Source organism: Primulina eburnea, chromosome 13 (genome assembly GCF_022965805.1).
Source record: "Primulina eburnea isolate SZY01 chromosome 13, ASM2296580v1, whole genome shotgun sequence".
In the NCBI taxonomy this organism is placed as follows: domain Eukaryota; kingdom Viridiplantae; phylum Streptophyta; class Magnoliopsida; order Lamiales; family Gesneriaceae; genus Primulina; species Primulina eburnea.
Window position 1 is genome coordinate 7,079,077 of NC_133113.1, and position 16,263 is coordinate 7,095,339.

The 16,263-nt window shown below is 37.1% G+C and overlaps 2 protein-coding genes across 2 annotated transcripts; one reads left to right on the plus strand and one right to left on the minus strand.

Moving 5' to 3' along the window:
• Nucleotides 1-8,622: 8,622 nt before the first annotated feature.
• On the plus strand, nucleotides 8,623-9,653 carry LOC140810565 (uncharacterized). Its single transcript, XM_073168413.1, has one exon. The coding sequence runs from the start codon at nucleotides 8,679-8,681 to the stop codon at nucleotides 9,576-9,578; it is 900 nt and encodes a 299-aa protein (XP_073024514.1). The 5' UTR covers nucleotides 8,623-8,678; the 3' UTR covers nucleotides 9,579-9,653.
• A 276-nt stretch (nucleotides 9,654-9,929) lies between these two features.
• Nucleotides 9,930-14,544, minus strand: LOC140810564 (DEAD-box ATP-dependent RNA helicase 3, chloroplastic-like). Its single transcript, XM_073168412.1, is given in 12 exon segments — nucleotides 9,930-10,303; nucleotides 10,400-10,520; nucleotides 10,680-10,972; nucleotides 11,119-11,136; nucleotides 11,138-11,215; nucleotides 11,307-11,450; nucleotides 11,781-12,158; nucleotides 12,452-12,676; nucleotides 12,817-12,915; nucleotides 13,056-13,467; nucleotides 13,552-13,688; nucleotides 14,014-14,544. Coding segments are annotated over 11 exon segments (2,292 nt in total). The 5' UTR covers nucleotides 14,440-14,544; the 3' UTR covers nucleotides 9,930-10,303; nucleotides 10,400-10,438.
• Nucleotides 14,545-16,263: the final 1,719 nt, after the last annotated feature.

Here is a 16,263-nt window from a genome sequence, read left to right on the forward strand (position 1 = left end):
GTTGGGCTTTATGGGTTTCGGGCTTTTGTCTGACGGACCTTTTATTCAATTATTCGAATAAAATGAGGTATATTTAAGGACCTTTAAATATTTTTCTAGAGTCTTAACTCATATTTACTTTATATTTTTGTAAAGTAATTTTTTTCTAAAATTTTGTTATGTCACAAGGTATCTAAAAATATATTTTTTCTAATATTTTAATATGCCGACGGTAAAATTCAATAAAAACATAAATTTTAATCGATTTTTAACGATTTTTTTACATTATTCATATCCTCTCAAAACACGCAGTCATTGCAATGGAATATGCTCCGGAGTGGGGTTGTGGTTATATTCTTTGTGATCTCTTTATACGTGTTTAGAAATTTCATGTTGATGTAGCCAAAAATTGTGATTATCTGAATTACTCTGCAAGTTCGTAAACGTTTCCAAATAGCTGGTGGAGAGAAATCTTTGTGGGTTCTCACCTGCGTCACAAACAAACGTCAGAAGCGTCGGGGTTTGCCCGATATAGACACTCGACGCTCATATCAGAAAATAATTTAAAGACGTTAATTGAGAGCTAAAAAGTTTAAGCTTAAAATCATACTCCCTTGAATAATGAGAATTCTTTCTTATTTATAGATTTTTTGGAAGTGTATAGTGGATTTGGGCTTTTATAATTAATTTGGACCTCAATAATAAATTGAATAATTAAATTGAGTCATTACAAATCACACGTGAATTCGGGTATGCTTCAACGGTGTTTCGATTTTATTTGTTTTCATAATTTTTTATATTTAACTAAAATATGAGGATGTCGAAATAATAATCATTGTCAGTACAGAGAGATGATGCAACGTTTTTAGTCAATTAAGTATTTAGGTCTCATAATTATAAGAGACAGTAGATATAGGATATTATTATTATTTCCATAAAACTACATAGTTAAAATTAATTTCTTAAGCTTTTGATATCCCATATAGCCAACCAGTCGAGTTCCACAGGAAGTATTTATTACTCATGTTCATTTATAGAAATAAAGGTCCCATTATTGATAAATTTAAGGTCAGAGACCAATTCCAACATCTTACATGGAGTCCAATTCATTCTCTACTCGAGAAATAAGTCACACGAGATGGAAAGGTCTGAGCAACCAAGCTCAGAGCATGACCACCTGATCCGAGCTCATTCAAATAATTAGGATGGTAAAATGAACAATCCTACTAATACAAAATATCTTGTTAAAACACATATAAATGAAAAATTCCAATGATATCGATACATTTAAAATTCATAATCTGCTAAAGATAAGGATTGACAAGTACAAATTTTGCTATGAATCCAGTGTTTCACCAGCTTGTCTTACTAAAAGTTATTCTCCTACATGATATCTAGCTCCTCCTAACTCTATAAAGACCAGGTATTTTTTATGGTTTTATACATTCAATTCACTTATTGCTATCACTAGCACTATTATTCTCACAAACTTTGTTTTGTCTTAGTACTGACTAAAGTATCGGAGGGGTTATGGGGGAAAAATTGTGACGCCTAAATTGTTTGTCAGTGCAGATATGTACCACCATTATGCTCGGCACATATCAACACTGCAGTTCAGCTCGCTCTATAGCAAATCAGCAAGGATTATATTGCCTCGCCAAACCAAATCATCAATTGGTGTCGAAAAAAAAAATTTTAAAAAAAAAAGAGGGAGTGAACCAATAAAATGAAAATCAAGGAAGCACCAGCCAAAATCTAAATCAAGGAAACAATTATCAAGAAAATCAAAAGAACAATCCACCTCCACCACCACCTCCCTTCGATATTTCACACCCAACTGATTACAGCCACAATGGAACAATTGTTGGCACAAAGAAGAGAAAACGAACCGCCCAAAATCCTCCCCTGAAGTGAAACGAAGTCACGAAACAGATGAGAAGACTGTGATAAGAGTTTCACCGTGTGCGCGATCCTCAGGGAAACACTCCCCCTCTGCCCCCTCGCGTTGTTCGTTTCTCAGTAGGTCCTAGCTACCGAGCTCCCCCAACACTTTAGGTTTCCCAATATAGGGGAGTACAATGGAAAAAGAGATCTAGAAAAGCACATTTCCTAATTTGATAATGATTTCTTGTTACACTAGTACGTCGACCCCATCAAGTGTCGGATCTTTCTCAATACTTTGGCAGGAGCAGCACAACAGTGGTTAACCTAATCGAATCAGGAAGAACATGGACATTCCAAGACTTCAGAAAAATCTTTCTGCACAGATTCTCAAGCAGAAAGAAGAAGCTGCTGACCGCTTTGGGTCTATTCGGCATGATACAAGAAGAGAAAGAAATTTTAAGGGATTATATATTACAGATTCAATGCTAGTGTGGTCGAAGTCCCTTCCACGACCACAGATTTATTGATTAGCACATTCATTCAGGGCTTAAAACCTGAGATATTTTTAAGTCACTGGTGAACGGACATTCCAAGACTAGCATAATCTTTCTGAACATATTCGCAAGCAACAAGAAGAAGCCACTGACCGCTTTGAGCCTATTCTGCATGAGACAACAAGAGAAAGAAAGCTCGATGGATTATATTCACAAATTCAATGCTAGGGTGGTCGAAGTCCCTTCCACGACCCCAAATTTACTGATTAGCACTTTCATCCAAGGCTTAAGACCTAGGGATATTTTTAAGTCACTGGTGAAAAATCCACCCACCAGTTTCAAAGACTTATTAACAAAAGCTAAAAATACATTAACATGAATGAGGCCCATACTTATAAAGTAGCTTGGATATTTTTTTATTATGGTAGCTTAGTTAATGTTTTTATTCCAATATGTTATTAACCAAATGGACTTGGGAGAATACAAGATGGAACCGTAGCCACTATCTTGTTTGGATTCACGAGGCATGATGTTAATCTGGTGGGATCGATAAATCTGCCTCTCTCTAAGAGGATGAGATACAAGGAAGACCCAAATTGTAAGTTTTATTGTTGTTTAAACACCTTCTTCTTATAATGTCATACTTGGCCATGGCCAATTTTATGATAGTAGCTTCTACACTTTACCAAAAGTAAATTTTCTGGTTGGAAGAGTAGTGGGAAAAGTTAGGGGTGATCAGATAATGGATCGGAAGTGCTCTAGCCTGCACAACGAGAATATGACCATTTGAATTTAATCGGGGAGGTTGCCCAAGTTACCACTAAAGAAGATTTTTAGAAAGTTTTCATAATTCCCCCATCCAATGGGGTCATGATTTTCAAAACTCTATTCGAGCCACTCTAGTGCCGGGCTACACAAATGTTTGGAGAAAAATAAAGACATCTTTTTTTCTGGTCGGCCTTCGATCTTATGGGGGTCGTACTATAAGTCATGTAACACATATTGAATGTGTTGGGTAATTGCCAACCGATGGTCCAAAATAAAAGACACTTTGGACCAGGAAAAGACACAATTATATGAGAACAACTAGAGGAACTACTGAAGGCTGGACACATTCAAGAGGTATGATTTCCAAGCTGGCTATCTAGTATTTTCTGGTACCTAAATCTTTGACAAAGCGGAGGATGTGTGTAGATTTTCAGGACCTCAACCGTGCTTGTCCAAGGACTAGACCCCCCTTCTTCGAATCGACCAGCTAGTTGACTCTACTGCAAGACATGAGCTCTTGTGTTTATTAGATTCTTACTAAGGATACAATCAAATCCATCTCACTGATCAGGACAATGATAAGGTGAATTTTATTACTTCATATGGAACATTATGCTATGTTGTCATGTTCTATCTCATAAATGATGTAGCTACTTATCAAAGGTTCATGGACAAAGTGTTCAAGAATCAGATCGGTCGGAATGTTGAAGTGTATGTGGATGACATATTGGTAAAGGCCAAGGCAACTGATAAGCTTATTGACGATTTATAAGAGACTTTCTCCACTCTTAGTAATTACAGAATAAATTTGAATATGATCAAGTGCATCTTTGGGGTTCAAACTAGAAAATTCTTGGGATACTTGATTACGCCGAGAGGTATCAAAGCTAACCCGGAAAAAATGCATGCTCTAGACACTATGAGATCTCCTTGGAATATTCATGAGGTGCAAAAGTTAACATGATGAATTGCAGACCTATCCAGATTCATTGCCCAAGCAGCTGATCAGAGCCTCCCATTCTTCAAGATTCTTTGGAAAGCCTCAAATTTTGAATGGAACACAGAAAGTGAACAGGATTTCAAGAGTTCAAATATTATTTGGTTGTAGCTCCCTTACCCAAGACACAAATAAATAGACTAGAGCACGCATAAATAAACTTAATAACATAATTAACTAGCAAAAACCAAATAACTTAATCATCTTACAATCCAAACGAAAATAGAACAATAATCTCAATCTTAAAACATTAACTTAACACAACCATGTCATACTAATACCCAAGAAATACGATAAACCAAATAAAACCTCCATTGGATCACCATAAAAAATACCCAACTACTCTAGCTATGGCCCCAGCCATCCAACCTAAAACCAGCCCCGTGCAATGAGGTATCCAATATGAAAACAAGAACGTGAGTGAAAATAGCATAATACGAGAATATATGAGTATACAAACCTATATGATGCATGTGAAATGAAATATGCTTGGATATCAAGAATCAAGTCTAGAGACGCCTAAGTGTGCAATATCTTATTTGTCATAGGCATATTTTAGCTCCCACACTAATCATCAAGATGTGTGCCTACAATTTCCAGGGTCATCAGAGATTGTGGGTCTCATCTGACATTGTAGATATCGATAGCCAACCATCCACAATGCAGAACAAGGCTAAGAGGCCCAAAAAACGAGGTATATCTCAAAGGATATCAGGTCAAATATGATATGTCATACATAATATGTCAAAGCATTAAAAACATGTATCATGTAACAAATAAATATGCATAATATATGTGTGTATACTTTCACTTGGATATCTCGGTCAACACATCACGTACTTCACTAAAACAATCTAACAGAAATTTTACTCGATTGAACCTATACAATACCAACATAATGAAATCACTATCATGTCAGATCCAGAATCACAAAACATGCTTCAGAGTCCTTTCTAATGATCCTTAAATCACCATTTAAGTTTTTAAGATTATACATGCATCAGTCGTTAGCTCGGTGATGATGTCTCGATCTGCGTGTCCTGGGTCACTGAAACCTTCTTGAGTCGACAATAGCTTTGCAGCTTCCCAACACTAAATTTCCCAAGAAGCTGGCTAGAAACCTAAGGTATATGACTAGAACTCGATAGAAATAGAAGCTGAGGGAAAGAGGTGTAGAAAATAAATGAAATCAGCTATTATTTATAAACTGTGTCCGAACTAGTTCAGAATATCCGAACTCAATCTTATATGCCATGTGTCATAATCTCATTCGTCTAGTTCAAACTTCTTATATGCCAAGAGCAATATAAAATCTTTGTGTATGGATCTTTTTGCTCGACGGGCAAGGGGTCGACATCTTTTTTATCTCACTTTGGGGAGAAAAAACAAGTTTAGCCATAAAATTGGATTTCAGAGCATCCAATAACTAAGCAGAGTATGAGGCCCTTTTGTTAGGGCTTAAAGTCACACAAATCATGGGAGTCTCCCTAGTCATTCTATACTCTAGCTCCCAACTTTTGATTCAACAAAGCAATGGGAAGTTCGATAAGAAACGACAAACCCTCAATCAAGCTAGGGAAGATTTTACCGAACTCATCATACAACACGTTTCCCGAACTAAAATTGAAAGCAAAGTTTATTGAGTATACAAGCATGAAAAAAATGAAGTGGGCATGAAAAAATGAATTTGAAATGAAACAAAAACAACTCAAAGTAGAGGAAATGAAAGCAAAAACTACCATAGCCAAAGTTCTATTAAACGAATAAGCAATCCTTTCGAAGGACACTTCCCAAATGACAGATGAGCAACTTATCATCCACGAAAGTCTATGTCAAAAGATTAGGGGAGATGAAATATTTAATCTTCAGTTATTGCAATTTTCAATTATTATAATTTTCAGTTAATGTAGTTTTCATTTCAATTAACGTAACTCTCCGGTCAATTAATACAGTCGTTGTAAAGTAGTCGCTAGAATATATTAATTTCAAATATGACCGTTGCAACTTTGAAATATAGTAAGAACATATTATTTGGTAAACACATGGACATGAATTCGTTTCCTCCAAAATGTCTCAATATTCCAGTAGCATCAACTTTAGCTCTACAAGTGAAAACGAAGACCAAGTTGAAGTTGATGATGAAGATTATAACGAAGATTATGATCCGGGGAAAGAGATAATGTCATTTATACTTCAACAAAGTCGACAAATAGTTGAAGAATATCAAATTAATAACGTGAATTCGACGAAAAAGAAGGTTCATCCAAAGAAATCGTTAACTCGAGCATGCGAGGCTCTTCAATGATTATTTTTCCACAAACCAGATGTATCCAGATCAAATATTTCGAAGATGGTTTCTCATGCAAAGAGAGTTATTCTTTCTCATAGTGAATGCACTTAAGAGTCGTTCATTGTATTTTCAGCAAAGAGACGAAGTTGGGAGAAGAAAATGTTTGTCACCACTACAAAAATTCACACATGTGATTCGTCAATTGGCTTATAGAGTTCCAGCAAACCATCTTGACGACTACCTACGCATGGATGATTCAACTCTCATCAAGTGTCTTTTCAAGTTTTGCGGAAATGTGGTAGAACTATTTGGTAATCAATATGTGAGAAGGTCGAATGCTGATGATGTTCAACGCCTTCTTCATATGCACGATGAGAGGTATGGCTTCCTTAGAATGTTGGGCAGCCTAAATTGCAAGCACTGAGAATGGAAAAATTTCCCAGTTGCTTGGAAATGCAAGTTTACAAGATGTCATGGTCGTGCTTGAAGTCGTCGCATCTCAAGACTTGTGGATATGACATGCATTCCTTGGTACCGTCGGCTTATGTAATTGTATAACGTATTGTACGAATCTTCCATTTCAATAACATTTTGCAAAGAAATGCCTCGGAGATTAATTTCACGGTCAACAAAACTAAATATATGAATGGATATTATCCAACAGATGGAATATATCTGGAATGAGCTACTTTCGTGAAGGCTTTTCCTTGCCCGGAGAATCTAGAGAGGAGTTTGTTAAGGAAAGACAAGAGGCTACAAGAAAATATGTTGAATGAGCGTTTGGGGTGCTCTAAGCTCGATGAGAAATTGTCAAATGCCAGCTCTTTATTGGTACAGAAAAAGTTAAAACATATTATGTTAGTATGCATTATTTTGCACAATATGATTGTTGAAGATAAAGGGGTCACGTGAAAAATTGGAACAATGATGAAAGTGACTAACCCGTATAGCTCGTCTAGAACTCAAATCGTGGATTTCACAATTATCTCCAGAAAAATTCCAAATACGTGGCAGTCGTATTCATCCCCAACTTCGTGTCAACTTAATTGAACATATTTGGTCAAAATAAATCTACAATCTTTAAATTAGTATTTTATTATTTCTCTTTAAGATTAATTTATATTTTTTTTCCAAATTTATGTAAGTGTAATTAATTTTTATACGTTACACTCATTCATTTCAAATTAATAATAAAATTTTAATTTTAAATAAATGATGATCATTAAATAAAAATCATTTAAATTATATAAATAAATTTGACATTGAATTTATTTAATATAAAATAAGAATAAAAATGAATAAATGTACATTGATATTATAAATAATAAGTATTAATGTTAAAATAAACTCGAGAGAATAAAAATGGTAATATAATATATATGCAGCAGGTAGATTTAGGGGTGATCACAGTGCGGTTTTGCGGTTTTTTTTATGAAAAAGTTCAAATCGAATTGCCATATGCGGCCGGTTAGTATTTTGAAAAATTAATCGCGGTTTTACATGAAAAATCAACCTTACGGATTTGAGTGGTTTCAAGCGGTTGCGGTCGGTTTGCGATTTTTTAATGAAAAATATTAGAACATTTAATCTAATTTATTTGAAAACAACAACGATATATTGTTTTCAAATATAAAATATAGTTCAAAGCATATAAAGATCAAAATAGATAAAAATAATAATCAAGATTCAAAACTAAGTTAATAATTTAACAACACAACACATTCACAACAAAAATGACATTTACACTATTATATCTTCTTTTTTTACTTTCAAACTTCAAACAAAATATTATAGCAAAAGAAATAAATACTTTAATAAGAGATTAATATTAAGAATAATTAAGAAAAAGATAAGTTTTATTTGTAACAAAAATAATTTTAAAAAGAGCTGGGATATAATTAATTATGACTTCTTTATTTTAATATGTTGTTTACAAATTATTATAATTCTAGGCCTAATATTATGGCAAGCAGTTTAGGCAGTGCGGTTTGGTGCAGTTCTTGACAAAAAAAATAACTGAACCGCGCATGCGGTGCGGTTTATGATTAGTATTTTTAAACACTGTTTTTATAAAATATTATGAAAAACGTTGCGTGCAATTTGGTTTGAGCGGCTCGAACAGCTAATAAAAAAATTTGATCACTCCTAGATAGACTTCAGGATTTTTTATAAGGTGATAAATATTATAACGTAAACTAAAGCTGATGTCTTATATGGAAGGTTATTTGAAAATATCAAACTCCGGTCTGCATCTTTCCCTACGCCCATGGCAATGGCTCTGAGAACAACTCTTGCTCGATGCTTCTTCCTCACCACTCATTCATATCTTCGTTCGATAACCAGCACTTCACCGGCTATGTTCTCCCTCTCCTCCGCTGCCTTCTCGTGCCTTCTTCCGGCAAGAGGATTTTGCAATCCTTGCGAAACACCTACGCCCAAGCAACGTAGCTCCAAATTGGTGAACTTCTCCCTGCCCTCCGACTCCGACTCCGACTCTGATTCCGAGATCGCAGCCAAAAAGGCTGCGACGAAAGAAGTCGACAGATCCAAGCTTCCACCGCCCTACAACCCGTTCAACAAGAAACCCGCCATTGAAGAACCCGAGGACCCGAAGAATCTCCAGGAAGTTTTCGCCAAAATACGCGAAGATGGCCTAATGAACAGTGCAGTCAAGATGTTCGACGGATTGTCCCAAGATGGGCTAACCCACGAAGCCCTGGAGCTCTTCTCGCAGATCAAGGATAAAGGGCAGATGCCGGACGTAGTGGCACACACGGCGGTGATGGAAGCCTACGTAAACGCCGGCCAGCCAAAAGAAGCCCACAAGGTGTACCTAAGAATGCTGGCTAGTGGAGTGCTTCCTAATGCATATACCTACAGGGTGGTGATCAAGGGATTGGCGGAAAGTGGGGACGTGAAGATGGTGAAGGAGGCGAAGAAATACGTGGAGGAGATGGTTGGCCGGGGAATGCGCCCGAATTCGGCGACTTGTGTGATGGTTTTCGAAGGACTGACGAAGGTTGGATTGGAGGACGAAGGCGCGGGAATGCTGGATATGTTGAAGGAAAAGGGTGTGGCGCCAGCAGAAGATAAAACTCGGGATGCATTGAAGAATAAGAGGGGGCCTGTCTATCGGAAGTTTATGAGTGTCTTGTATGGGAAGTAGATTTTGGTTCTGTGGAAAACGACTATTTTCTCATATTAATTTTGAAGTAAAAATTACACCTTGGATTTGAACTCAGTCTAACTTGAAAATTTAAGTTAATTAGAATTCCATAATTTCAATAAGAAATCTTTTGATATTTAAACCGACTCGACTCGACTCAAATAACTCACAAGCTGATTCGACTCATTTGCACCACAATCGGGCTGTAACCTATAGCCATATAGCAAATGAATCACTAAGATTTCAATTGTGCGCGCATGAAAAGGAACTTCAATACCATTGAAAAAAGCTCAAAATGATGCAAGTCTGAAATGTGAAATGTGAAATGTGAAATGCAGTTTTATTACCCACTGAGATGGCAACTATTAGCAAATCTTTCAAACATACTTTAATCAATAAAACATCAGTGTGGTTGAACAGTATATAAAAGGTCCCAACATTAATAAAACATCAGAGTGGTAGAACAGTACATAAAAGGTCCCAACATTGATTTCCTAAACTTGAACGTATCATCTCCAGCTACCCAAAATCATCACCTGCATGGTAATTGGCTCCCCTATTGGGAGATGGGAAACAAGGGACACGGAGAAACGCTACAACTAAATGATCTGTGCATCTCGCCAAATGAAAAGTGAATAAATTGCCACAACGATACAATGAGATTGAAGCATCCAAATTCAGCTCAAGGTTTTTTTTTCTTCCTCCAAAAACGCCTTCAATGTTCTCTGCCAAGAAGCCAACCAACTAATGACTTTTTTTGGGGAGTGGCAAGAAGCCAACCAACTAATGACTTTGTTTTGGGAATGGCAAGAAATGTTCACCTGCTCAGAAGTAATCTTAGGTATTTGACGCCAGCAGGATCAATAATCATTTTTGCTGGGGCATTCTGATGCTCTGTGGCCAGAGCGTCCACAGTTGAAACAAGCACCTCCGAAGCCCGCTCTGTCAAATACATATGAATCCGTGTCAAATAGTGGTAAAAAGATAAAAGAATGTGTACATATATATAGGTTTCTGTTTGAAGATTCCGGTTCTTTCAACTCTGCATCGTCTTCTTCGCTTCTAACAATGTACAAAGAATTATAATTTGAGGAAATATACCTATCCCGGTTTCCAAACGATGGTGAGGATGGTGAGCGGCTTGATCGTCTATCATTAATTAACCAATCACTCCCACTGCTGCTTCTCGAGTTCCTAGACCAGCTATTTTCTGTCCTACCGCTGCTGCGACCACCTTTTCTGAAGCCATTCTCAAAATTATCATTATCCAACCAATCACGTGAAGATCTAACGCCGCCTCTCGAGTCCCTCGTTCCTCTTTGTGGGCGCCTCTCACTGTTTGAAAATTTGCCATAATAATCACTTGGAGGTCCATCATCTTGCAAAGGAGGCAACTACAATGGAACAAGGCAAAAACAGAGATGAGAATTCAACATCAGCATAAACAGATGCTGAACACGCACATCATATAAAACAATGACATGATAATCATAGTAATTAGTAAGAACTATGATATATGGTAGGCCAAATAAGAGCATACCTTGGTGATTTTCGTGATAGGTGTTTCCAGGTGGTAGCTCCTTATTTAGTAACTCTTTCGCAATCTCCTCTGGGAGATCAAAAACTGCTCCTTGAACCTGACAGCATGTTGAGATAATTAATGAAATATTATATCACTTTATTCATAAAATACAGCAAAAAGAAGACTTTAATATTATTAATACTCACCCTTTCATCTGCAATGAGGTGTATTTTTCCAATTTCGTCAGCAGCGGAAGAATAAACATCAGAAAGAAACCCGGTTAGTGATCTGGCAGACATGTATCCTCGAGAATAACCAGTTTCGCGAGTCAACTGTAACGTAACCAAACCCTGAAGTGCAAACAAACAGTTCTAGTTCAATCCTAGTAGAACAAGTAAAAGAAGCTTAAATAATAATTAACATCATAAAAAATTCCTAACTGGAACGAACTTAACCAAACCCATATTGATCAGTATATGGTCAGGGTAAGCAGAAAAGAAAACAATAATAGAATGAGCATAAATTAAAGGGTACAAGCAATTTTAAAAACCGGTCAAGCAGTTAAAAAAATTAAGAAACTGCGTGTGGGTTATAAAAACATTTGCCAATGTTTTATCACAGGGAAGCAACTATTCGGAAATTCAGCCAACAAATATGAAAACTTCCTGTAGTGTCTCTACCTGCTCATGAGTAATAAGAGAACGGGATGATGGAGGCTGGGAAAATCCACTTAAAGTTGCTAAAGCAGCAGCAAGAGCACCAACTCCTTTCTGTTCCATCAGTTTTAGTGCTGTGGGAATGAAGTACTCAATCGATTCAGGATGCACTACTCCGAGGGTAGATACCACTTGCTCAGCTGATGACTCCAAAACCTCTTGAATAGAAGGCGGACTGATTAACTCAAACTTGCACCCAACATCGCGCTCAAGAGATTTGACTGTCCTTCTCTGGCTACTAGTAAACATCAAAACAGCTGTACCTTCTTTTCCTGCACGCCCAGTTCGACCAGATCTGTGCACAAATGTTTCTGGATCGTTTGGAAGCTCATAATGGATAATCTGACAGGGTAAAAATGGAAAAAAACCAATAAACACCCATTAGTACCAACCACCAACCAAGTTCAGACACTAACTTAAAAGCACCTATAAATATTCCTCAAACTGTATTTCAACAGTATATACGGCAAGGCTTAATTTTTTCCCCTTAATTGGAGATAATTACATACTGACCCATCGCCACATTAAGTCCACCAATTTCAGCATCAATATCACAACATTTTTATTATATACCCCACTACAGCATTTGAAAGAACTCTGAAGCGTGTCTAAAGCATATTTATTTTTAAACTTACAAGGTCAACATTGGGTATATCAAGCCCACGAGCAGCAACGTCAGTAGCAACCAGCACTGTAAATTTTCCTTGCCTAAAACCATTTAGCGTTCTTTCTCTCTGGTGTTGAGAAATGTCGCCATGCAGTGCCTCTGACGGAATGCTATTAGTTAATGCCAAGGAGACTTCATCAGCATCTCGTTTGGTCTGCGTAAAAACAATAGCTTTTCCACCCCTGGCATAAACCTGGGAAGAAAAATTAAATCTATGGTTAGGAAGCTGCAGATATCCCCATGTAAGCATCCATCATTCAATAGACTACAGAGTACAACTCAACAATTAATCAAAAATAAACAAGCCTTGTTCAATGGGCTGTTAACTCCTACCGTCACAAGGTCACCGAGGATTGACCGCTTAGATGTTGCTGTAGTTGCTATAGCATACAACTTAATCCCTTCTGCCAACTTTTCCTCTCGGTCACCGACCTATCAGGAAAAAATGATCATGTGATTTGTCCCAATATTACAAGGATAATGCCTTCTCAGATGCAAACCAAAACAGGAAATCAAATGTATTTACTTTACCCAGGAATATAAAGGAAGTTGATGAAGAAATGAGAGATTACCAGATCAATGGTCAGAGGGTTGTTTAAAAACTTTCTTGCTAATTTCTTTACCCAGCCAGGCATGGTTGCCGAGAAAAGCATGCTCTGCCTCTCTGCAGGAAGTTTTTCTAGAATGACCTCAACATCTTCCTCAAATCCAACAGCAAGCATTTGATCGGCTTCATCGAGGACCAAATATTGAACTTCACCCAATTTCAGATTGTTGTTATTGATAAGATCAATTATTCTACCAGGGGTTCCAACCACAACATCAACACCGCGAGAAAGAGCACCTTCTTGGGTGACATATGAAACCCCTCCATAGATACAAACTGTGTTTAAATATGGTGCCGTCTCTTTAAATTCCTTCTCCACTTGCTTGGCCAATTCCCTAGTAGGTGCAAGAGCCAATACTTTCGGAAGCCTCCCACGTCTTCAACCAGTAAAAGAAACATTATTGTGGTCATAAAAAGGAAGTGAATTATATAATTTCAGGTAATATGTTTATGCAAAGTACCTCAAAATGCCTCTTTCTTGTTCCAGATCATCGAGTCCTTTGATTATCGGAATTCCAAATGCCAATGTTTTCCCTGTTCCAGTCTTCGCACGACCAATTATATCTCGACCTTCCAATGCTGGCACCAAAACAGCTCTCTAAATAAAAGTTAAGAGCATGCTTGGTTAGGCAATGTCTAGAAAAGCTTAAAACATCAAGATATATATTAATTGTAGCTAAAGGAACACAGCTTTGTGAAAAAGAGAAAATGCAAACGCTCATGTAAGCCTATAAAAGAATCACCAAAATTGGTAGGATAATGACAATGCAACTAGTATAACCAACTGAAGTACCATTACTCACAGCCGTAAAACTAAACATAAACTTTCCAGATAACAGAATAAAAATTAAAAAAACCCAACAAAAAAATCGTGAAACTTTAAAGAAACTCTGAAAAGAAGCTAGATAATATAAAAACAATACCTGAATTGGGAAAAGCTGAGAAATCCCACGCTTTTGGAGCGTCTCCACAAGCCGCGCAGGCAAACCCAGTTTCGAAACATCAAGCTCACCCACTCCCCCACCTTCATTCCCATCCAATCCACCTTCATCCTCTTCGTACTCGCTCTCGCTGACAACGCCCCTGCCGAACTCGCCAAATCCCTTGAACGCTTCCTCACTCAGAACGGAAGAATTCGGAATGGCAACAGCTGGAGTAACAAAGGAATTGGAAGCTCCCGCAACCGTCTTGAGACGAACGGCGGGAGAAAAGACTCTAACTGGGCTCTCAGCAGTGGAGAAACGGAGACATAACGGTGGGGCTGAAAAGGGAAGCTTGGAGTGGTCGAGGGAGGAGTTGGTTTGGTATATGGAGGAAACTCCGATGGTGGAAGACGAGTAAGCCGCCATGGAAGGCTGTGGAGATAGGGAGAGGGGATAAGGGAGAGGTTTTGGTTTGTATGGTACTCTCAACTTCCACCTCGCTCTGGGGAGGGGCGCGATATTTATCTTTCTTCTTTCGAGTTGAGGGTTTTGATTTTGCTTTGGATTTTTATGGAATAATAATATCTACCATTTTTTATTAAACTAATTTTGTAAAAAAATTAAACCAGGAAATCATAGTTTTTTTTTTCCTTTTCAAAAAAAAAAAACTCATTTTTTTCTTTATTCCATATCCATCTAAATCTTTGTTTTAACTTCGCATATTTCTAAAATTTTCAAAAACATCATAATTCTTATTATTTTGGTACGTGGCATTGTTATACTTATCGAGCCTGTTCTTGAAGGCATATAGCCCCAAGACATATACAGTTATGCAAGGTTTTCAGCCTATATATCATGCACAATGATCTTCTTCTTTTTTATATATAAATGGTCCATCATGCTTCCGTATAATAAATTGAACAGTTTACTTTTTGACCGGAGTACCGTCGGGTTATATCCATCGAATTTTACAGACTGATCCTCACAGTCAAACCACATAATCGCAACCGATGGTTTCTGACGCAGATTCCTTCAACAACACTTAGCACAACCATGTTTCGTTTCCTACCTCAGAATGTAGAGTAAAGTAGTACAATTTGAAACTAATACATGAGAGGGGCAAAAGCCTTGGACTTTTTATTCAACATAACAAATTATTATTACATAGTAACCTCTTGTAGAGGATGGGGAACTTATTTAGCTACTTATAGTAGCCATAACTAAAAGAGAAAATATTACAATGTTTTGAAAGAAAAAGAAGAGGTTGAATGATGTCTTCATCTTCCTTCTGTATTCTTATTTATAGAAGCCCCTTACGGATTTGTTTTTCAGAATTCAAACTCTTGCCATAATGTTAATGCCTTCCAGCTGTGATTGACACTATCTTTTGAGTGGGTCGAGTGTGTGGTTGAGTGGTCCCTCCACTTTTTTGAATTGTCTTTTTCCTAGATTATTAATCTAGAAACCACTTGTTCATCTAGTTTTATCTCCTGGCATAAATAGTAGATATGGATCTGGATCATATCAGCTGAGATTTCATTACCTGCTTCTTTCAGAAGTTTGTATAGATCTTTGAAAATCACCAGTTGCTTTCTTGTTGCCTTAATCCGTATTTTGGAAACCTTGAGATATGTATGATACATTTTCTTGGGTTCCAAACTTCGTTTTAATTCTTGTGTGATTTTTTTGTTCCCGTTTACTTTATATTTATAGGTGTAATTTTGGGTCCAAGTCTTTTAGTTAGTGAGAAAATTGCATGCCTACTAGCTTTTTCTGGGGAATTTTTTCTTTTGTTATCCCCAAGGAAAAGTTATGGTAGTCACATGTCCACTTATTTTTGTCGTAGAATATTAAACTTTTGGTTTTCTCGAGAAAAACGTGGTTGTGGTCCTTCACCTACTTGGTCATGTCTCTGCAAGATGCTTCCTATCTGACCGAGGTCTGAAGCCCTTCTCAAATTCTGGCTCCCTTTGATTCAGGCATTTTGGGCAGATCTGTTCTGACCATCTTCACACATGAGACATATTGCAGAATTTCCGACGAGTTTCTTTATTCCCCGGACAGCTTGCTATTCCACAGAAGATTTCTTTTATTTTCAAATAAATCTTCTGCAAAACTTGTCGTTTTTCCTGTCATATTATTTAACAGGAGTGATCCTGTTTACCGAATTATGATAAAATTTAAACGAAAACTTGACTTTGTCCATCTCAGTTAGACAGATCCATAAACCCCATGCTTTTCTGGTGAAAA